This window comes from Pantherophis guttatus, chromosome 2 (assembly GCF_059756535.1).
Source record: "Pantherophis guttatus breed Tessera chromosome 2, ASM5975653v1, whole genome shotgun sequence".
Lineage (NCBI taxonomy): Eukaryota > Metazoa > Chordata > Lepidosauria > Squamata > Colubridae > Pantherophis > Pantherophis guttatus.
Genome location: NC_142064.1, coordinates 250,146,450 through 250,170,522, shown reverse-complemented (window position 1 = coordinate 250,170,522; position 24,073 = coordinate 250,146,450). Strand labels below are relative to the sequence as shown.

Here is a 24,073-nt window from a genome sequence, read left to right as displayed (position 1 = left end):
ATTCCAGCTGAGAATTGTTCATCACGGCTTGCTTTCCTTGTCTTGCTGCAAGAGGTTGGGCTGATTGTTGTTCTAACACAGGGGTCCTCAAACTATGGCCCACAGGCCGGATACGGCCTGCTGAAGCCATTAATCCACAGTCAGCATGCTGGCAGAGGAATTCTGGGAGTTGCAGTGCGCACATCTTAAAGTTGCCAAGTTTGAAAAGCACTGCTCTAAACACCTAATAAGAGTCAAGCTGTGGCTCTAACACTGTTTATTCCGGGATCTGTGATTCCTTAAGAAGAGCTTCTTTACCTCAGCTTACATTCCTTCCATTTTTTCTTTCTCCCCATCCCCCCTTTTTTTTCCTTCTTGCACAGGCTGTGAATTTTTCAAGGAGTACAAGGAACGTGATTACGCAGCAGAAGGACTGGTTTTCAACTGGAAGCAGGTATGGGCCAGGCTCGCCCAAATGCTGTTTGAATGGGATGTATCTAAATTAGGACTCTGTAAGAACACTTTGGCTTGTCTCAGCTTGTAATCAACCATCCCTGCCTTGTTGGAAGAAAACAACCAGCCAAGGAACTGTGACCAGGCCAGCGACGTGTAGATGTTAGCTTAGGTGGATAGGAAAACTCTGCATTTGTCACCTGAATTGACCCAGTTGTTCTGTCTAATATAAGGTTAGCCCCACGTGAACCCAAGAGGCCTCTAGAGCAGGGGTCTCCATCCTTGGCAACTTCAAGACATGTGGACTTCAGCTCCCAGAATTCCTCAGCCAGCAAAGCTGGCTGAGGAATTCTGGGAGCTGAAGTCCACAAGTCTTAAAGTTGCCAAGGTTGGAGACCCCTGCTCTAGAAGGTTTTCACCTGCGCCTATATGGGCTACGTCTGGACATCTCTTTTGAGATGTTGGCTGTTTTTGATACAACTACTAAAAATAACATCCATTCCCAGAGTTTTGAAATATGTCATAAGAATCAAACAGAATCTTTAGAACAGACTTGAAGTGTTTAAACCCCATCCTTCCCAAGCGTGAAATAACCCTGCGATCTCATCCTTAATCACCATAGAGCTGGAAGGGAGCTTGGAGGTCTTTTAGTCCAGCCCCCTGCTGACACAAGAGACCCTGTACCATTTCAGAAAAAGTGACTGTCCAGTCTCTCGTGCGGCACCACTAGTATTGCATCATGACCCCTCCCATACAATCCTTAGCCTCTCAAAAAATACACAAAATGCAATTCCGTTTAGCCTCGTTGCTCCCTACCCCGCTCCTGTGTTTTCTGCCAGCGCAAGACTAGATGCTTTCAGCCTTTTCCTGCTGCTTTGTTCTCCTCCTCCTCCTCCTCCATCATCATCATCATCAAGCCTTTCCCATTGAGAAACTCTTTTGAAGCCATAAGCACCAATACACCAATACCAGTAGCTTCTCACCGATCAGTACGCTCCCATAGAGAGGGGCTCCTCAGGGTGCTGTCAGCCAAACAATGTCGACTGGCGGCCCCCAGGGGGAGAGCCTTCTCTATGGGGGCACCCGCCATCTGGAACGAGCTCCCCCTGGAGAATTCCGGACCTGTGCGCTTTCCGCCGTGCCATCAAAACATTTCTTTTCCAGCAGGCTGGCCTGGCCTAACCTCTCTTTTAAACTGTTAAAAAAATTTTAAATTCTTCAATTTTAAATTTGTCTTATGAATTTGGGATGTTTTACATTTTGTTTTCTGGGCCAATTATTTAATTGTATTTTAAGCGTTTTTTAACATTTGTATTATATGTATTTTATTTGGCTGTTCACCGCCCTGAGTCCTTCGGGAGTAGGGCGGTATACAAATTCAAATAATAATAATAATAATAATAATAATAATAATAATAATAATAATAATAATAATAATAATAATAATAGGATTTCTTGTCTCTAGGAAGGAGACAAGTGGGCAATATCATTGCTTGCAAGTAAGAATCATAGCACAGGCAAAGCATTGTTTCTGTCAAAACCAGCAGGGCATGCAAGACATGGTTGGATGGCCGTCTCTTGTTTAGGTGACCAGAACAATCAGTGCCAAGAAGAACCCCTGGGGAGAACGGAAGATAACTTAGCCACTGAGGAACATGGGCGTTGGCATACCAAGTCTATCATCATTCTGCTATGCTAAGGCAGAATTAAATTCAAATTCAAATCTTTATTGTCAGTGCACAACATATGTGCAGTGAGATTGGTTGAGCTCTCTCAGTGCACCCCACCCCCAACACAATACAACTCACAGTGAAGACAGAAAATCCCTAACCCAATAAATCATATTAACAAAACACCCAGTCCTATTTCACCAGTGTGAACATGTTACACATTGCGCCGGCCCTGCAAGTCCATCGTACTACGTAGTTATTTCTCATTCAGGAGTCTAACAGCCCACGGATAAAAACTGTTCTTCAGCCTGTTTGTACGGCTGGCTATACTTCTATATCTCCTTCCCGATGGTAGGAGGGTAAAGAAGTGATGACCAGGGTGTGAGTCGTCCCTGAGAATTTTCCTCACTCTTCTAAGGCAACGAGCCCTAGTGATCTCATCTAGTGGTATCGGGACAGCCCACGATGTTTCGTGCTGTACTCATCACTCTCTGTAATGTTTTTCTATCCACGGCTGTCAGACCGGCATGCCATACCGTGATGCAATAAGTGAGGATGCTTTCTATTGTGGACCAGTAAAAGGAGGTCATCAATTGTTGTTCCACCCTGTTTTTACGCAAGACCCTAAGGAAATGAAGTGTCTATTGGGCCTTCCTGACCACCTGGATCGTGTTGTTTTTCCAGGTGAGGTCTTCACTGAGATGGACTCCCAGGAATTTAAAGGAGGAAACTCTTTCTATACAGCTCCCCTCAGTGTAAAGAGAGAGGGGCAGGTTCCTCTCTCTTCCTCCAGAAGTCCAACACCATCTCCTTGGTCTTGCTGATGTTCAGGTGCAGGTTGTTTTTTAAGCACCATATGGAAAGTTTTTGAACCTCCTCTGTACGCTGTTTCGTCCCCACCTGTAATAAGATTCTAAGATAAGAAACTAAGATTCCAAGGACTTGGGAGGAGGTTTTCTAGCAAATCTTTGCCGTAAAATATGCATAGATCTTGACTGATGAAAGAGTTGGATTTCCCTGACTGGTATATAATTTTGTATTGCAAGGGTAATACAAAAGCAAATCATACTCTCCTGTTTCTAATATTTTCCAAACCTAGCTTTGTCACACCACCCAATGAATGAATGAATGAATATTCCCATTTGTTTGCAGGATTATGTAGATGCTCCCTTAAGTATCCCAATCTCCCTTACCAAGCCTTTGAACATCGATTGGAGTGAATATCAGGTAAGAAGGAAAAAGGGGCGACTTTATGAAACTCGCTTTCTTGCAGGGGCAAACTGTAGGGCTGTTTCTTGGATTGGGGTTTGTGGTGACTTCTGCCTTGCAGTCATTTGATCCAGGATTCGTCGTACATGAAAGTATTGGAGGGGCTGCCTGAATTAATGCTTGAGTCACAGCATCCGAAATTTGAGTCGCTCTAGATAGCAACATATAAGTTTAATAAACAAATCAAATGTATGAGTTCATCTCTGCGTCTTAGTTTTTCCAGACAGCTTTGTAAAGCCTTAGCCATTCGTTCTGTTATACCTTTCTTGTTCTCTCTGAATCTGAAAACAATTTATTTGGGGGAGGGGGGGTTTCTCCAGGAGTTTCTTAGTCGAGAAGCTTAGTCTGAATACGTTCCTTTATAGAATCTCCACATTCTTTCCAATTATTTGCTATGCCAAGCAGTATATTGGGCAAAAAGAATGATTTGTTAAATTTCCAAGTGATTCCACATAAGGTTCTTGGTGGATCTCAGCAACGGTCAGCTGAATGCTTATATCTAAAGATTTTCCTTCTCTCACTGCTCCAGACAAGACTGGTCCATAATCTTGAGGGGGCCTCCTGATCTTATAACTCCTGTATGAGGAACAGCATATGGCAGTTATAGCCAGGAGAGCTTTTGCGTAGATTGCATCTTACATGTCAGTTGTGCCCTTTCCTAGATCGGGGAGGCCTTTGCACTTGATCACTCCTGCTTTGGTCACCTCCCACATGGATTATTGCAATGTGGCCTACATGGAGCTATCCTTGAAGAATACGTGGGAATCTGCAGTTGATCCAGAATGTGATGGCATGGGTAATTATGGGCAAACCTTGGTATGCCCATGCTACATCGCTGCTCTATCAGCTACATTGGCTGCCTGCGGGCTTCCAGGTGTAATTCTGGGTGCGGATTGATTGTGTATGGCTGCCTACTTAATTACACGGGGCTGTTATTTGCAAGACTGTCCTTGACTCATTGTTTCAGTCTGACCCATTAGATTCAGCAGGGTAGGCATGTTTCAGATCTCATCTATGAACTGGTGTGATCTGGGATGTAAGAAATGAGCCTACTGTTTTGTGACACCTGTCCTTTGGAACAATACACAAACACACACACACATCCCTGGATTCTCCTCGCCCCAACTCTGCTGGCATTTCATGAATCCTTGAAAACCTAGATGTTTTCGCAGGGATGGGGCCTGTAGATTGGATGAGACCATCATTGTATGTTTTATGGACCTATTTGGGCTTTGAGATTTTTTTTTTTTTAATTTGATTTATATGCCGCCCTTCTCCGGAGATTCAGGGCGGCTTACAATGCGTTAAGCAATAGCCTTCATACTTTTGTATATTTATACAAAGTCAGCTTATTGCCCCCACAAACTGGGTCCTCATTTAACCTACCTTAGAAAGGATGAAAGGCTGAGTCAACCTTGAGCCTGGTAAGATTCGAACCTGCAGAAATTGCAGGCAGCTGTGTTAATAACAAGGTGCATTAAACCACTGTACTACCAAGGCACTGTACTACCAAGATTTGAATTCATTACCCTCCTGTGCCGTTCTATTATTTGTCATCATTGTTGTATGTTCTTAATCTTGTTCTGTTAGTTTTTAAATCTGGTGCTTGCCACCCAGAATTGCAATTGCAACATGAGTGGCTGTATAAACTGATAAACATAAGGCAGTGTCACGACAGAAATTATCATCATCATCATCATATCTCCTATACCTGTTAGTCAGTGATATATGTCAAACGTACATATATGCTTTTCTTAAATGAGGGTGGCAATTTATTATTGCAGTTGCATCTTATGTTTTTAGACATATATCCACAAGTACCTTGCAAGATTTTCTTTACAAAAAAATATTGACCATTAAAATACATCAAACTAATAGAAAATTCCATCAGTGATACAAGATACTAGAAAATATAACCACAGCAAAATTAAACCGGCTTGTGGACTTACCGTTTGTTTTGGTTCCTGTCTGGATTGAGATGAAAACACTGCTTGTAAAATGAGACATACCTAGTTTGAGACGGATGGGAAGAATTACTTGTCTAATTGAGAGAGGAAGAATGTGACAATTCCATGAGTTGCTTAATTGCAGTTCCTAAGGGGATCAGTAAATATACCGTATTTTTCGGAGTCTAAGACGCGCCGGAGTATAAGACGCGCCGGAGTATAAGACGCACCTATCTTTTTTGGTGAGAAAAAGAAGAAAAAGAAATCTCCCTCTGCCTCTGAGCAATTTTGCCTCGTTACAGCAAACAGCCTGCTTTACTTTCATTTTCGTTTTCAGCATAGCTTGATTAGCACAAGGGGGAAAAAATCTGCTCCAGCAATTTACCTCTTTGCAGCAAGCAGCAGAGCCCTGTGCAAAACAGCTGAGAGCAAATCAGCTGAGACTTGGGAGGCCGATCCAATCAACTTGTGCTAATTAGGCTGTGCTGAAGCTGAAAGGAGTTGTTTTTTCTTGCTGTTTGCTTGCAAGGAGGTAACTGCTGCGAGGCAGAGGCCAAAGGGTGGGGGCCAGTGGGTGGGCGGGCTACATTCGGTGTATAAGACACACCTAAATTTTCACCCCCTTTTAGGGGGGAAAAAGATGCTTCTTATACCCCGAAAAATACGGTAGGTAGTCCTTGACTTGATGACCACAATGAGGTCATCAGTCTTTACGGTTATAAGTCGAGACGCCACATGACCAGATGTTATTTTATGACCATTTTTGTGGTAATTATTAAGTGAATGCTATGGCCGTTAGATGAATCCACAGTTGTTAAGTGAATAGAACAATCATAAGTATGAATCCATTCAAGTAAGCCGCCCTGAGTCTCCGGAGAAGGGCGGCATATAAATTAAAGCAAAAAAAAAAAAAAGTGGATCTTTTTTGCCAGAAACCAGCCAAAAAAAAAAAAAATCATTAAGAATCATGTGACGACAGAATGCCATGACTAGTCATAAAGGTGACCATTTAGGATTCCCAGGGATTCTTTACAGACTGTTGTTTAATCTGAACAGTCGTTAAGTGACCAGCTGTAGGTTGAGTACTACCTGTATAGTGAGGGTTGCAGAGATGTATAGTTAATCCCTATCTGGACGGAGAGCAGTTCCCCATCCTTTATCTTCTCCCTGGAAATGGGACACAAAACTTTGGACCAGGTCATACTTTTGAGTTTTCTGGACTATATTTAGGAAGCCTTGCTCAGTGTTGAAGCTGCAATGGTAAATCTTGGCTTAAACAGAAGAATCTATCCTTGCAAATTCATATATATATTTTTTCCACCTAGCCATCTGTGGAATTAGAATTCCTCTCAAGAGTTCTGCTTAATCTCACTTTCTGTGCATTTCAACTAAAATAAGATTTTTCATTCTCTCTAATTCCCTCTCATCTTCGGTGGAACTTCTCATTCTACATTTTCTCTTACGATTTTCATGCCTCCGTCCAAAAATGAGGTATTTTTACCATCCTGCCCTGCCATCTCCCTAAACACACAAAGCTTTACAGCTAGAGCTCTTCAAGCGATGCAAGCTTTATTTTTATCCTAGTTCCTTCCTATTGTCACCGTATCAAAATGCTAACTTGGCTTGAAAAGTGAGATAATCGTGCTTATAGATAACTTCCAGACTTTGTGGGAAGTGTGTAGCGATGAAAAGAAAAACCAACCTTACTAGAGAAAGCTTTCCCTTAAAACTTATATAATTTGTCACGTGAGTAAATGGTGATCAGTGTCTGTTGGGTCCAACTCTAGAGACAGTAGCAGTTGGGCTGCAGCAGCAGATGCTGCATTATTGATTTGTAGACCAAAGGATCCCATATCAAACGTATATTTCTCATGTTCTGAAAATTACAATAGGAATCTACTGCAGTGTCAGTGTAGGAAAGTAGTAACTAGCTAGATTTTTAGCACTTAAGGTTGTCTTTCAGATGGAACAGCAATCTTGTGCTGTGCACAATTTGTGGATTTTCACGTTCTGCTGCCCCAAAGGTGCTTTTTTCAAGAGGCAATTGGACTTTCTGATTTTTCTTTGAAGATGTTTCGCTTCTCATCCAAGAAGCTTCTTCAGCTTTTTCACCTATGTCTCCCATTGTGGCCAATCTCTACATGAAAGAGGTAGAAACCAAAGCCCTAGACTCCTTCACAGGAATTCCACCCACTCACTGCTATAGGGATGTGGACCAGTGGTGAAATGTAAAATTTGTTACTACTGGTTCTGTGGGTGTGGCTTGGTGGGGGGGGATGTGACGGTGGGCGTGACCAACTTTTTTTTTTACTTTTAAAAGCATTTTTTCTACAACCTTAAGAGGTTGCAGAAAAAAATGCTTTTAGAAGCCTCTGACGATCAGGCAATTCAGGTGCCCAAAGAGAGCAAGAGCTCTACAAGTGGCTGCCCTTGATGAGTATCCAGAAGCTTCAGCTGGTGCAGAATATCTCTACTCCACGAAATCCACTGGTTGCCAGTCTGATCCCGGGTCAAACTCAAGGCACTGGTTTTGACCTTGAAAGCTCTTCATGGCATGAAGCCAGGCTATTTGAGGGTCCACTTCTCCCTCAATATCTGCCTGTCCCATCAGATCCAGTAGACTAGGCATGCCCTGTTAGGGAACTACATTTGGCAGGTCCCAGGAGACGAGTCTTCTCTTCCCTGGCACCTGACTTATGGAACATTCTTCCCCTCAGAAATGAGGTTGGTTTGCTCTCTGTTGATTTTCCAGAAGTCTCTCAGAATCTGGCTGTGTCAGCAGGCCTGGTGAGATCTTGAGGTGGCTCCATTATTGATATTAACATCTGTTCTCTCTTAATAATGTCTGTTTTTATGCATTTACTATTTATGACTTATTGTACACTGCCCAGAGTCACTTTTTCTGAGATGAGCAGCTGTATAAATTTGATGTATAAATTAATTAATTGTTGGGATGTCTGAGCTTGGTTGTTTTCTTGCTAACAGAGAACAAACTCCACTCCCTTCTATCGCTGATGAGGTTACATAGTTGGGTAATGAAATATCTACAAGCTAACCACCAAGCTCAAAAAATACTAAGGACCTCATAGTTCATCCCTGAGGTACAAATATTCTCTTCAATTGGTAAATTAATTAATTAAATATAAAAGTTCTTTGCTGATACAGTTTCTCAAAATCACCTGCCCATTTTTGAAAAGGAGAGGAGGAAGATGTGGAACTTAAAATCAGTGCCTTTGGTAGCAACATTTAGTCAGTTGTGTTTTCTGATCAAAAATAATATTAAATAAGTACAGGTAGTCCTCAAGTTGCGACCACAATTGAGCCCAAAATTTATGTTTCCTAGTGAAACATTTGTTAAGTGAGTTTGCCTCATTTTACAGACTGTTCTTGCCCCAGAAAGTGAATCATTTTGTTAAGTTAGTAACATGGTTGTTAAGTGAATCTGACTTCCCCATTAGCTTTGCTTGTCAGAAGGTCGCAAAAGCGGATCATGTGACACTAGGACACTGCAGCCATCATAAATATGAGGCAGTTGCCAAGCGTCTGAATTTTGATTGTGTGACTATAAGCATGCTGCATTGGTCGTATGCGTAAAAACGGTCCTAAGTCATTTTTTTTAGTGCCGTTGTAACTTTGAAAAGTCACTAAATGAACTGTTGTAAATCGAGGACTACCTGTATTTTAAAAATTACTTAAGCTATAACACCCAACATCTGTAGGATGCTCTCTGTTGTAGCTCTGAGAATGCTGAGATGACAAAGCCAATAGCCTTTAACATTATGCTGATGCCCTGCAGTTTCATCTCTATTCTGCTAAGCATATAGCTTACCATTGTGTGGGTTTTTTTTTTAATTCATCCTTGCCAGTAAGAATGTTGTGGTAACATGTCAGTCATTTTCTTTCAATTCCTCAGCAGCCAGGTGGTGCTAACACAGTAGTAGGAAGAGGAGTGGGGGGGTGGAGAGAGTTAATCTGCCTGTGATGGATTTGTTCTGAAAACCAACAAAATAGCTGGGTTTGGGGCTAAATTGGGACGAAATATTCTTTACTTAAATGTACAGATATTTCACTTGAATTGTGGAAGCAAAGACGGGATAGAATTAGATGGGAAATAAAAGGCCAGAAGCAAACTTGGGTTTAATCCACAGCATTCTCGGAGAGATGTCTGCATCCCAATCCTGATCATGCCCTTAAAAAAACAAAATAAAACTGCTAGTATTCTAGTCAGTGGTGAGCAATTGACAGACCTCACATTTCCAACCCTATAGTGTCCTTTGAGGGCAATTTGTTGAATTTGAAATAGCTATCATAACAGTAGAAGCTTTGCCTAATGCTAGCCAGAGTACCACGAACTGACAGAATCGTGAGGGGAGAACAGTGAGGTACAAAGACCTCAACAAAAATTGAAGCTGGCCCTGAAAAAGAGCATCGATGCCACATGAAAATAAGTAGCCCCAGTTATTACAGGACTGGGGATTACATTGGAATAAAGGTTTTCTCCAGTCCAAACAGAATGGCTTTTGCAATCAGTTCTGGGACAGGGTACTGGAAACCATCCAATGTTGTTGAACTACAATTCCCAGCAGCCTTGGTCACCATGATTAATGGTACTGGAAAGATACAGGTAATTCTCGACTTTACGATCACAATTGAGCCCAGAATTTATGTAGCTAAGTGAGTTTGACCCCATTTTGTGACCTTTCTTGCCACTGTTGTTAAGTGAATCACGAGGAGTGTTAAGTGAATCATGAAGGGGGGGGCGGAAAGGAAGATTGTCTTTTCTTAGTCTTTTCTTTATTTAAATCTTTTAGAGCCACCCAATTTGAGTGGACTCTAGGCGGTGTATAAAATCGCACAATCCCATTAAAACACAAAAAACAGTCACTGTGTGAGATCGGGCGGCTCTACAAATGCAAATAAATACAACCATACTTACAGCCTAGATTGTAACAACTTTAAAAGCAACACAGAACAGGTGCCCCCCTCCCAGTCCAGGAAGCTCTCAGTTTATGGCTACAACGGAAACCAGAATTTCCATTGCTCAGCAAGGTGGTTGTTAAGTGAGTCACATCCAATTTTTACGACCTCTTCTCCATGCTTGCAGTTGTTAAGTGAATCCAGCTTCCCCCATTGCCTTTGCTTTTTGGTCCCAAATGTCGATCACATGTCCTGGGACGCTACAACTGTCATAAAAACATGTCAGTTACCAACCGCCTAAATTTTTGTCGTGTGTCAATTGTAAGTGCAAGAACCAGTCACAGCTCACATTTTTCAGTGCCGTTGTAACTTTGAACGACCACTAAATGAATGGTTGTAAGCCAAGGACTGCCTGTACAATAAAGGTAGTCCTTGATTTACAACAATCCATTTAGTGACTGTTCGAAGTTGCAACGATAGTGAAAAAAATTACTTATAATCATTTTTCACACTTACGACCATTGCAGCATCCCCACGGTCACATGATTTAAACTCAGATGCTTGACAACTGGTTCATATTTATGATGGTTGCAGTGTCCCGAGGTCATGCAATCCCCTTTTGCGACCTTCTGACAAGCAAAGCCAATGGGGAAGCCAGATTCACTTAACAACCGTGCTACTAATTTAACAACTGCAGTGATTCACTTAACACATGTGGCAAGAAAATTCATAAAATTGAGTAAAATGCACCTAACAAATTTCTCATTTTTACCAACATAAATTCTGGGCTCAATTGTGGTCGTAAGTCGAGGACTACCTGTAACCCTTTCTTGAGGCTTTGTTCTCTTTACCGAAAGCACATCCCATTGTTCATTTCCTGGCCCTTGCAGTTCTTGATCTATTTCTGTGGTGTACTACATGAAACAATGGGGTGAGGTCATGCATGAAATTAACGAAAGAAAATACATATGCTGCCTGCAGACCTGACAATCTCTTCTTGCTATCTCCAACTTTGTGGCACTAGAATTGTGAATGGGTCATAGCAGGGAAAGGGTGAGGACTTGGGGTCATTCCAAAATAAAGCCATTGTGTAATATTCCTTTAATTGCAGCTTGTGTAAAAGAAGCTGTTCTTTGTGCAAAGAGGAAAAACTCATCCTTTTGTCTTCTTTTACCGAGCCCCCTTTTTACCAGCATACGTGTCCTATTTTTGCCGTGCAGCTTCCCCATTTTGGGGGTTTTGCTGAAGTGGGTCAGGACCCAGCAGGGATATTCACAGACTCTAATCAATCTTTCAGAAAGTGCTTTGTTATTGAGCCATGGAGTGATTTTTCTCAGCTTTAGGAGTCTTGCATGCACTCTATAATTCTCTGGGACCTAATTCTCCTGAACAATTGAGTAATATAATCAGATACAGAAACTATGCTCCCTTCTCTTCTCCATTTTTTTCCGCAGTTATTGGGGGAGTGTCTTCATTTTTGGAAGATTTGGTGCTTCTACCACCATTTCTCCTCGCCCCAAATAACCCAGACCCAATAAATTGCAGTTCAGATATTCTCTTTAGAATAAAGAGCTACAGCACAGAGTGAAACTGGAGTGAAGAGATTTGAATTTGGGTCCTGCTGAGATATAAAAGAATTTCCTTGGTATTTTGACAGCTGTTAATATAGCAAGTGTCTATTATATATTTCAACCTATCCTCCATTATCTCAAAAGTTAATTTTAGGAATTATATTTTTTTATTTTTGCCGTATTTATATAACTGTCCATCTCACAGATGTGACACTCTGGGTGGCATACTCAGATAAGCAATAAAAAAGATTGTTTTTACAATAAAAACAATAAAAAAATAACCATAAAGAAACAGACATGAAAACATTCCATAACAAAAACACCCATATTGTTAAGTACGACTAAAAGAGAGCGTAGCGTATCCCACTGCAACAATTTTCCAGATCCTTGAAATCCCCAAGTCTGACACAGCCATGTTTTGAGGTACAGTGGTACTTTGGTACTCATCGTTAATTGGTTCCGAGAGAGATGAGTACCAAAAACAATGAGTTACCAAACACATTTTTCCCATAAGGAATAATATAGTGAGTCACAAGGCAGCCAATACCGATAAGTTCTAGCTTGTGTGTTGAGTAGCAAACAAATGATGAGTATCGGGATAAAATTTTTGTGTCAAAATGTGTTGAGTACCACATTCGATGAGTTTCAAAACAGTCGAGTACCAAGGTACTGTACTTCTGGAAGGATGCCAAGGATGGGGCCAGTCTTACCTCAGAAGGAATGATGTTCCCTCTGAAGTAAGAGTGCGTACCACAACAAAAAAAGCCCAAATCTTGAGTCCCGCTATCTGTAGTTCCCTATCAGACAGGACACACAACACTGTCTTCTAGTGGACCTACAATACATTCACCTTTGCTTTTGTTTGTTTGTTTATTATCCCACCTTCATTATTTTTACAAATGACTCGTGGCATTGAACTTATCCAACACACCTTCCTCCTCCTATTTTCCTCACAACAACAACTCTGTGAGGCTGCAAGGGAGGGAGGGACTGGCTCAAAATCACCCAATTGGCTATATTGGGAAGTGAGTGATAGGCGAAGCACCATGCACAAGTGATAGGTATTTAAGCTGCAAACGTGACAGACATATTCAAGCTAGGAGTCTAGATCAGGGCTGTCAAACTTGCGGCTTGTGGGCCAGATACGTCACATGCTGGCCACGCCCGGTTTAGCGAAGGGGGAAAAAGTTGTGATACGTCACGTGATGACTTTGTGACGATGTGAGTTTGACACCCCTGGTCTAGATGATCTTAACTAAGGAAAGGAGTAGGCCAGGACCTCCTACAGAGGGTGGACTTGATGAAAAAAGGGTATAGGAAAGATTAGGAAGACATGAAGGTCACTTATGGCCAGCAGATCCTCCCCAAATCTGTTTCAGTTTCTAAGACTTCAGTCAAAGGGGGCTTTCTTTATGCTAAGGAATATAGTTTGAGATGTTTTCAAAAAGCAGAACCAATGCCTTTTGAACTTCAACCCTTGTGGATAATTAAACCCACACAGATCCTGCTATATTTTATCAGGAAGCAGCTTTTCTCTCGTCATTTGCATTAGAACCTAATGAGTGGGCAGTTCTTATTGATTATGGATGTAGTTTTTGGCAAAACTGTTCTGGATTCTTACAAACAGAAAGGATGCCCTTAAAATCTAGAAGCACAAGAGCAAGAAAGCCAGCGTGGTTTTGTGATAAAGGGGTTGGACTCGAAGTCCTCCCTCGAAGACTTTGGCCTAGTCACTCTCTCTCAGACCAATCTACCTCTCAGGGATGCTGTTGAGAAAAATAGGTCCAGACCTGGAAGCCATCTTTTTAACCTTTGAGCCTTCAGGCCTGCCATCTTGCACTTAAATAGGAACACATGCCAAGTGAAAAGATTAAACATCACTAAATACTACTACCTCTGAAAAGGAAAAGATTGAATCGGTGAAAGTTGCTCTTGGGAATTTGTTTTTGTGGAAGTTGAGATGTTGCTACCGAAACCAAGATCTACAAAGAAACAATTTATTTATTTATTTATTTATTGGTTCGATTTATATGCCGCCCTTCTCCGGAGACTCAGGGCGGCTTGCAATGCGTTAAGCAATAGCCTTCATACTTTTGTATATACCTGCTTAGTAGGGCTTTCGGCCCCTCCCAAGCGGTGTTCTTTTTTATACAAAGTCAGCTTATTGCCCCCACAATCCGGGTCCTCATTTTACCTACCTCGGAAGGATGGAAGGCTGAGTCAACCTTGAGAAATTAGGTTAGCAGGTGATGGGTTTAGATTAAATTTGGTTTTTGAAACCAAATGAACAGGGTTGGACTTGTCTCCCAACGGACTCCTATTGCTTCATGTTTTCTGTTTTCTTTCTCCCTTCCTCGCCATTCTCCCCTCCCCACCCAGAACTGGGACCTTGTACAGCAGACACAGAACTACCTGAAGCTTCTGATCTCCATTATCAATAGTGACGGTGAGGTGTTGTTTATTTTTCTTCTGGTTCATTCGTGATTTGGGGGATTTTCGTAACTAATTTGTAATTTTTAGTGATCATTTAAAAAAAAATATCAAGGAGATATACTGTAATTAGGCAAACATTGGGAAACCAACTGTGAAACCAATAGATTTGATTTAATAGAGGGTTTCTTTGCCATATGATTTGACCAGTGTATTGGTACCTGGGGGAGATGGACCTTTCTCTTTGTTTCTGTCATCCTAAAAAAACTCTTTTATTATCTTGATCACTTTTCTACAGTCCTAAGATTCTTTCATGGTTAACTGAACCTCCAGGAAAACTCTGACTTTGTTGTTTTTGTTTGAGATCTCTATCCCAAAAATAAGCGCAAGAGAGATCCTTTACTTACTATCTATGCCAGGACTCTCCAACCTTGGCAACTTTAAGACTTGTGAACTTCAACTCCCAATACACACACACACACACACACACACACACACACAGAGAGAGAGAGAGAGAGAGAGAGAGAGAGAGAGAGAGAGAGAGAGAGAGAGAGAGAGGAGTTGAAGTTCACAAGTTTTAAAATTGCCAAGGTTGGAGACCTCTGATATATGCCACACAGATCAGGGCAGTGTCTATTCTATTTTTTTTAAAAAAAAGAATTAACATTTGGCTTATAGGATGTCCTTGACTTACACCCACAATGGGGACCAGAATTTGGGTTGCTAAGCATTGTGGTCATTAAGTGAGCCATGCCTGATTTTATGACCTTTTTTGCCACCGTTGTTAAGTGAGCCACCGTGGTCGTTAAGGGAATCCAGCTTCTCCCATTGACTTTGCTTGTTGGAAGGTGGGTGGGAAGTTTGCAAATGGAGATCATGCGACTTTAGGATGCTGCAACCATCGGAAATACATGCCAGGTGTCAAAATGCCTGAATTTTGATTACATGACACTACCATGGTTATGAGTGTGAAGATCGGTTGTAAGTAACCTTTTTCAGCACCCTTATATCTTTGAGTGGTATACAAATGAATGGTTGTAAGTCGAGAACTATCTGTGTGTGAAAGTAAGAGATATTTGGCTGGCTGAGGAATTCTGGGAGTTGAAGTCCACAAGTCTTAAAGTTGCCAAGGATGGAGATCCCTGCATCGACCACTTCATTCAGTGACTTGATTGATTCAGTCAGTCTTTGGGCCTCAAGAATTGATTGATTGATAAGCTCATTTCCCCCCCCCCCAAAAAAAAAAAAACAGGAAGAAAGGAATATGGCACTTGGGCATAGTATCTTAAAATCTTTAAAACAGTATCTTAAAATGCTTGCATAGCTTATTGAAATGCAGAAAAGTTTAATTCTTCGGGAGAATCTCATAGATTCTGGTTGTGATAGAAAAGAAGGTTAGAAAGGAATTCCGAAAAACTATAGGAGGTGTTACAGCTGAACTCAAGGTGGAGGACGCAAGGCAGTGGGTTTGCCTGTGATGCACTGGAAGATCCACTGCAGGCCTTTGCTGTTCCTTATTTACTTCCGTGTGGGAAGAAGACACGAAAATACCACTTCATAATGCCTTGGTAAGGCCACACTTGGAATACTGCATCCAGTTTTGGTCGCCACAAAGTAAAAAGATGTTGAGACTCTAGAAAAAATGCAGAGAAGAGCAACAAAGGTTTTAGGGGACTGGAGGCTAAAACATATGAATGGTTACTGGAATTGGGTATGTCTAATTTAATGAAAAGAAGGAGCAGTGTTCCAATATCTCAGGGGCTGCCACAAAGAAGAGGGAGTCAGGCTATTCTCCAAAGCACCTGAGTGTAGGACAAGAAGCAATGGGTGGAAACTAATCAAGGAGAGAAGCAACCTAGAACTAAGGAGAAATTTCCTGACAGAACAATTAAACAGTGGAACAACTTGCCTCCAGAAGTTGGGAATGCTCCAACACTGGAAGTTTATAAGAAGAGATTGGACAACCATTTGTCTGAAATGGTATAATTTCCTGCCTGAGCAGGGGGTTGGACTAGAAGACCTCCGAAGTCCCTTTCAACTCTTCTATGCTACGCTACGCTACGCCACGCCACACCACTCTATGCTATTCTGCTTAAATGAAACCCTCTTTGCACACTTTTATACAATAGATGCTGCAGCTAGTCTTCCTCCTGGGTGATTTCTAATATCCCTCTTATCTGTTGTCCTCCAGCTTGCTGTAGCTCTTACCTCCTTTGTCTGGCAGGGTGTGGAGAAGGCTCTGTCTTCTGCAGCTGGCCTAGCATATGCCACATTATCCCCTGGAGACCGCTGGAGGCCCGGGGACAGTGGGAGGCTTTTCATCCAGAATGCCATACAAGTAACTCAGCTTTTTCCCTCCGCTGTTGCTTTCCCTTCCTGCCGGCTTTGCACAGATGATGGTGGGCTCTTGGTTCATTGTATATCCGGATGGGACAGGACGCCGCTTTTCATCTCTCTCCTGCGTCTCTCCCTGTGGGCTGTGAGTACCAATAAGCACATTCCTGTATCTGTAGTTGGCATGGGTGCTATAGCTGAGATTTGGCAGGATGGTGGTGGTGATGGTAGTGGAGGTTTATTTAACCTGTAATATGATTGGTGAGTTCAAGGCCCCTGCGGTTTTGTGGGGTGCCTTTTAAAAGTGCCTGACTCTGCTGGAAGAAAACGCAGGGTTGCTAAATAAAAGATAAGGGCTTTATGGTAACTTTATGGGGTTCATTTGGGAACTCGAGAGTTCAAATCCTATCCCTGCCCATCACAATTTCTCTGAAGAGAAGTTGCTATTTTATTTGCATTCTGCAATACCGTGAACCAGTTGGGCTCACATAAATGAAATTTGCATGGATCTTTTCCATTTTGCATAATTCAACTTTTGTGTGGCGGGAAGAAAAAAAAACCCACCCAAAGAAGACTGAAACGTTGAGTCAAGAAACCATCCTGAGGACTCAGGAAAAGGATGTAGGAAAAGAGCTACTTAATGCTACCATTTTGAATCTGTAACAAACTTCAAGCTTCTTTTTGGAATAAAGCATTAAGCTCAGGAAACCCCAGGGTCAAGAAAGGATGCTGCTGTGCAGTTTCTTGCAGGATGCACAGCACTAGAAAGAATATTGTAGAAGGGATGGCTTCTTAAATGGGGTTTGTTTGTTTGTTTGTTTGTTTGTTTGTTTGTTTAAGAAACTTTCCTTGTACACAAAGATCCCTAAGTAATTTTGGTGTTTGGATGTATACAAAGGGAGGCGCAGAGCAGGGAATCGTTATAATGTTTACTGTATTCTCAGTCTTTTTTTCTTTAGGATGGGCTGATCCACACGTCCCTGGAACCTGCAGAGATTCTTTACCTGACAGTGGCTTACGATTGGTTCCTCTTTGGGTAGGCATGCTGAGCGTAGGCGGTCATGGTGGCAGGAATAGCATAGGCATTGAAAAGCTTGATTTATATAGCATGTTTAACTTGCTTTCTCCATTCCTCTTGATTACCGTATTTTTCGGAATATATGATGCACTCCCCCCCCCTCCAAAGAGGGTGAAAATTTTGGTGCGTCTTATACACCGAATGTAACTCTGCCCACCCGCCAGGGCCCATCCTTTGGCCTCCGCACGTCCTCTCAAACTAAGCTTTTGGAGCTTTTGGAGGCTGCAAAGGCAGCCTCTCAAACCGAGAGCCTCTCAAACGGTCTCCAAAAGCTCCGTTTGCAAAGGAGCTTCTCTTTGCAAAGGCAGCCTCTCAAACGAAGCTTTCAGAGGGTGAAAAGCCAAAATGGCAACCCGGAACATCTGGTGCCTTGTCAGACTGGTTCCGCGCTTCCCCCGCTGTACTCACTGGGGCGACCTACGACGATCAGCTGCATTTTTGAAGCTGCGTATCTGCCCCAATGAGGCACGTGTGAGTGTAGCATGCACATGCGCTCACAACCAGCAAACCTGTTGCTAAAGTTCACCTTTGGGAACAGCTGATTGGGGGTATTCCGGGAGGCGATCCCCCCACCAATCAGCTGCTCGTGCTGAATCAGGCTAATGTGCTGAAGCTGATCAGGCTGTTTGCTGAGGATGCTAACCAAATGAATACCAATGGATGCTGGTAGGCAGAGGCAGATTGGTTTTTTTTCTTATTTTCCTACCCCAAAACTAAGGTGCGTCCTATACTCTGGATCGTCTTATACTCCGAAAAATACGGTAATCCTTTTCAAAGCCTCTGTCCCCAGGGGTTTTCTGCATCTATCCTGCAGTCCTTTGGGGTGGGAGCTTGACACACAGTCCTTGGGGTTGATCTAGATCCCTACCTGAATTCTAGACATCCTGGTTAGTCTGCATCGATGTGGCGGTCCTGTCTTCACAGCCGTTTGGAACGTGCTTGGTGAATACCAAACTCTCTGCTTCCTCCTACAGGCACATGTTAGTGGATCGGCTCAGCAAAGGAGAGGAAGTAAGTGTCTCTAAAAAATTGTGTCCATGTCACACTAAAGATGCTTTTTTAGCATTTCCCAGTCAGCAAAATAGAGAGGAGCTCAAATATATATATATAAATTTCATCTGAATTGGAACTGGGAATGTCTAGTCTAGTGAAAAGAAAGACTAGGGGTGACATAATAGCATGTTCCAATATCTAAGGAGCTGCCACAGAGAAGAGGGGATCAGCCTGTTCTCCAAAGCACCCGAAGGCTGGACAAGAACGGATGGAAATTTATCAAGGAGAGATACAGCCTAGAACTATAGAGAAATTTCCTGACAGTGAGAACAATTAATCAGTGGAACAGCTTGCCTTCAAAAGGTATGGATGCTCCAACATTGAAGGTTTTTAAGAGATTGGACAGCAGTTTATCTGAAATGATGTAGGGTCTCCTGCTTCAGCAGACAGTTGGACTTGAAGACCTCCAAGTTCCCTTCCAACTTTGTTATACTGAATCTGAATCTACACCTGAAGTTAACAGGAGTACACAATATCTAGATTCTGGACCGAGAAAACGGAATCTAACTAACAAACTCATTAGATCTTACCAGAAATCTACCATTGTGGCCAACCAGACACTTTTAGGACGTTCCCAAGCAGATCTCAGCAGCAATAGTTCTGCTCCCATTCAGGGAAGATTTAGACATCCACATGTTAAAAATATTTTGCTTTGGATCAGGGGTGAAATCTAAATTTTTTTGCTACCGGTTCTGTGGGCGTGGCTTAATTAGTGGGCAGGGCTTGGTAAGGTGACTGGGTGGGCGTGGCCAAGTCAATGTCACTTCTTTGCCCTTTTTTAACCTATAAAATACAACACAACACAACTGGCTCACCCACAATGTAAAAGCAGCTGTGCTAGACTCAAAATGGCCCCACAACAAGCAGGAACCTCACACAGCCCCAAATGCCCCAAAAAACAACTTTCACACTTTACACACACACAACACAACACAACTGGCTCACCCATAATGTAAAAGCAGCTGTGCTAGACCCAAAATGGCCCCTGCAACAAGCAGGAACCTCACACAGCCACAAAAAGCCCCAAAACCAACTTTCACACTTTACACACACAAAATTCCACATACAGTTTTGTGAGATTTTGTGTGTTTGTGTAGTTAGAGTGAAACACTACAGAAACACACTAAATCTCAGAAAGCTGCACAAATATTATTTTACTTTATTTTTATTTTTATATAAAAGCAGCTAAATTTAAAACTTCCTAAACTTTAAATGGCTAGGTCTAAAAAAAGAACAACTAAAAAAACCCCCCAATTAACTATTTTTTTTTAAAGCTCCCAAAGGGGGAAAAAAACTTACCCAATAGAACAGGGGTCTCCAACCTTGGCAACTTTTAAGACTTGTGGACTTCAACTCCCAGAATTCCTCAGCCAGCTTTGCTGGGAGTTGAAGTCTGCAAGTCTAGGCAGGAAGACAGGCAGGCAGAAAGAGCTGCTCACCAATGAGCTTGATTGCAGGCAGGGAGATTCAGTTGCTTGCTGATGCATGGATTGCGATCGTCATGCGATCAGCAGCTAAGGTAAGCAAGTTGGAGGCTGGGAGAGGGGAGGGGAGAAAAAAATAAACTTTTTTTCTTTGACATGGCTCTGGCGATCCAAGCTGAGTTGCCTGATTAGCAGGCAACTCAGTTGGGATGTCAGAGCTTGGCTGGTCAGAGCCATTTAAAAGGAAAAAAAGGCTCTGATGATCGCGGGGCTCAGCTGGGCATGGGGGAGGCGGGGGCAGGGATTTTTGCTACCGGTTCTCAGAACCGCCCGCCGCCATCGCTACCTACTCGCCCGAGCCGGTCCGAACTGGGAGCATTTCACCCCTGCTTTGAATTCCTGAACTGAGCAAACAGTTGGTCTTGATGGCCTAAAGAGCCGTTTTGAACTCTGGGCTTTGATGCACCCATAATGTTATGGTCTCCAGCAGGCAATATCTCATGTTTATATCATGCTTATGAACATCTCAAACCAGATTATTAGCCCCCACACACCCTGCCCTTCCCCTTGCATGTGATTATATTTCAGCTTGCTAAACAGGGCACACACAGAGTGTCTGTGTGATTTCATGCCACAGCCAGGCTTGTGGTCCCTTCTGTTCCAGTCTTGCAAGTGGGATTAGGGGAGAGAGAAAAACAAACTGCCTCTGGCACAAGTGTCACTTGGCTTGCCCATCTGTGCCCTCTAATTTTGCCTTCTGCTACAGTCATGCTGGTTGGGGTTTTTTTTAATGAGACATTTAACACTTCCCTCCCCACCCCATCCTTTGCTGCAACTAATACTGAGATAACACCTGATTGAGCAAGTGGATGTTCTAAAGCAGCCTCTGACTGACCTTGTGACCTCCAGCTACATTTAGAACATGGCCCTTGTAAGTACCAGCTAGGGATTCATAGTTTAATTCAGAAGGGCACCAAGATGAGGAAAGTGACTTAAACTTGCTCCAAGTTGGAGAAATTGTGAAATCCTGGAATAATTATTATTTGTATAAATCTTATGTTTTTCACAGGTCAGAACTTGGCCACTCACTCTCAGCATGGCTTTCAAGGAATCCAGAGGATACCTTGAGCCAGGGGTGGGATTCAAAAATTTTAGCAACTGGTTCCTTGCCCGGTTGCTGGGTGGGCGTGGCCTACTAGGCCTCCTGCACCGGGGGGGGGCTTTTTGTCCTCCCCAGGCTCCAGAGGCTTTCCCGAGCTTCCAGGAGGGTGAAAACGGCCTTCCCCAGGCTCCGGAGGCCGGAAATGAGTCCGTTTACGGACTTCCGGAACTTCCGGGAGGCCCATTTTTCACCCTTTCAGAACCTCCATGCGGGGCCTGCATTTATCTGGCATCCAAAACGGGCCGTGTGGAGACTCCTGGGAGGGGAGGGGTAGGGTGGGCGGGGCCAGCCAGTCCTTGCAACTACCAGTTCGGTGAACCAGATGTAAAATTAGCATTCGGTTTGCCCAAACCAGTCCGAACCGGTTGAATCCCACCCCTGCCCTGAGCCAATGTAATGTTTAGCCATAGGGATTTGGGGATTATTTAATCATGGGTTTTCTTAACACACCTCGCCTGATCCTCATAACTTTTAGCCAATGATTTGGGAACTCATAAAGTTAGAAAGCTGGAAAGAGCAATTTCCGCACATCCATCGAATGGCAGTCTGCCATCTTCTTAAATAGTCAGTTCCATTGTTGATCTATCTTGCATGCAGTATCGAGGGCAGGGCAGTGGAAGACTTAAGATCTTGAAGGGATGAGTAGCGAGCGACTTTCATTGGGTTTGGTGGGAGTGGCTGCCAGACCCCAGGATCAGTGCTTTGCCAAAAAAAGAGCCTTGGTAGTACAGGGGTTTAAGGCACCCTGTTATTAAGCTGGTTATTAAGACCAGCTGCCTGCAATTACTGCAGGGTTCGAATCTCGCCAAGGCTCAAGGTTGACTCAGCCTTCCATCCTTTCTAAGGTAGGTAAATTGAGGACCCAGTTGTGGGGGCAATAAGCTGACTTTGTATAAATATATAAAAGAATGAAGGCTATTGCTGAGCACATTGTAAGCCGCCCTGAGTCTTCGGAGAAGGGCAGCATATAAATCAAAAAAAAAAAAAAAAAAATGGAGGAAGCCCTTGTTTGACTACAGGTAGTCCTTGACTTAATAACAGTTTGTTTAGTGACTGCTCAAAGTTAGAAAGGCACTGAAAAAAGTGACTTACGATGGTTTTTCACACTTATGACCATTGCAGCCTCCCCATGGTCACGTGATCAAAATCCAGACGCTTGGCAACTGGCATATATATTTATGACGGTTGCGGTGTCTCAGGGTCATGCGATCCTCCTTTTGTGCCCTTCTGACAAGCAAAATCAATGGGGAAGCCAGATTCACTTAATGACAGTATTACTAACTTAACAACTGCAATGATTCACTTTATTAACTGTGGCAGGAAAGATGATAAAATGGGAGAAAACTCAACATCTGTCTCGCTTAGCAACAGAAATTTTGGGCTCAGTTGTGGTCATAAGTTCAAGGACTACCTACATATGGCAGTTGACCTCTCTTTTATTCCTCTTATTTTGCCTCTAGATTTTCTTTTTCTGCTTCGATTTTCTGAAGCACATAATCTCTGAGGAGTTTTCTGCCTCTAAGCAGCTGAGGTAAGAGCTTGTGTTTGCAATTGCCACCCTCAAAGGTAGGCAAGAAGGACTGAGAATACTATTATTGTGCACGTTTCCTTTCTGCTGGAAAATAGAAACCCTGGTGTCCTGGCCCAGTTCATTTTAATTGATTTTTGCAGTCAGAAACCCGCGCAAATGGGGCCATACCATTTGGTCTAGAGCTATTTCTAGAAGCCCTACATTGGGTGCGGTGGGGTGGGGAGCATGACTTGAGTTCAGTTAATCCATCGGCTGAGTTTAGCATAGCAATCCCTTTTCAATGACACTGCCTGCAGTTAGGCAATCTGATCTTGAAGCTTCCCCTCAGCTTCCATCCACTCAGATGGATCACACCAAGGGCCTATTTAATTCAGGATTCCAACTTTCAGATAGCTCACAAGCAAGATATCCTCTCGCTTCCAGGACCCTGTCGCGACCCTTGACCCCTGAGGTTTCATTTTGAGCTGGTATGGGTTTTATGCTATTGGCCTACAATGCAAGAGGAGGCACACATTTTTAGACTATTCATGCCATAATCCCCAGCTAGCACAGTCATGGCTTAGAGACTGTGGGAGTTATAGTTGAAGGTGTTTCAAAATACTGTGTTTCCCCGAAAATAAGACCCTGTCTTATATTTTTTTGAACCCTGAAATAAGCGCTTGGTCTTATTGCCATGCGCTCAAAAGCCCGATCGGGCTTATTATCAGGGGATGTCATATTTTGTGGGAAACAGGGTAGTAGGTTGCGTGCCCCAGTTTGGTCTAGTGGTTAAGCACCAGGCTAGAAACCAGGAGACTGTGAGTTCTAGTCCCACCTTAGGCAGCTGGGTGACCTTGGGCCACTCATTTTCTTTCAGTCCAACTTCACCTCACAGGGTTGTTGCAGAGAAAATAGGAAGGAAGAATTATTAGTATATCTGCTGCTCTTAAGTTATTTATAAAAATACTAAAGGCAGGATTTTAATAAAAATCTAAAAATAACGTTAGCAGTTTCAGGAGATGAATTGGACTTCGTTTGGGATGAGAGTTCTCTCATTGTGTAATGGTATGTGAGAATGGCCTTGGGAGATGAGAAAGTGCCGCAGCCAGCAAGGTGGTTATATAAAAGGCAGCTTGGCCAGGATTGTGGGGATGGCAAAAGTCTCAGAAAGGACCAGCTTAGTTTCTTAGACTGTAAAGGTGATGGGGGAGAGATGTACTTTCTGACTTGCAAGATTCTGTTACTGTAACCTAACAGTAAAGTAAGAATTATTTCAT

At 42.8% G+C, this 24,073-nt stretch overlaps 1 protein-coding gene across 4 annotated transcripts in view; it reads left to right on the top strand.

Moving 5' to 3' along the window:
• The window catches only part of MTMR14 (myotubularin related protein 14), a 123,504-nt gene that overhangs the window by 32,994 nt on the left and 66,437 nt on the right, over positions 1–24,073 (top strand). For all 4 annotated transcript variants that reach the window (XM_034431760.2, XM_087883815.1, XM_034431758.2 and 1 more), the window contains exons 8-14: positions 363–433; positions 3,255–3,329; positions 14,185–14,251; positions 16,629–16,714; positions 17,529–17,605; positions 18,622–18,658; positions 22,747–22,817. In XM_034431760.2, coding sequence (XP_034287651.2) covers positions 363–433; positions 3,255–3,329; positions 14,185–14,251; positions 16,629–16,714; positions 17,529–17,605; positions 18,622–18,658; positions 22,747–22,817 — 484 coding nt within the window. The remainder of the gene's footprint in view (positions 1–362; positions 434–3,254; positions 3,330–14,184; positions 14,252–16,628; positions 16,715–17,528; positions 17,606–18,621; positions 18,659–22,746; positions 22,818–24,073) is intronic.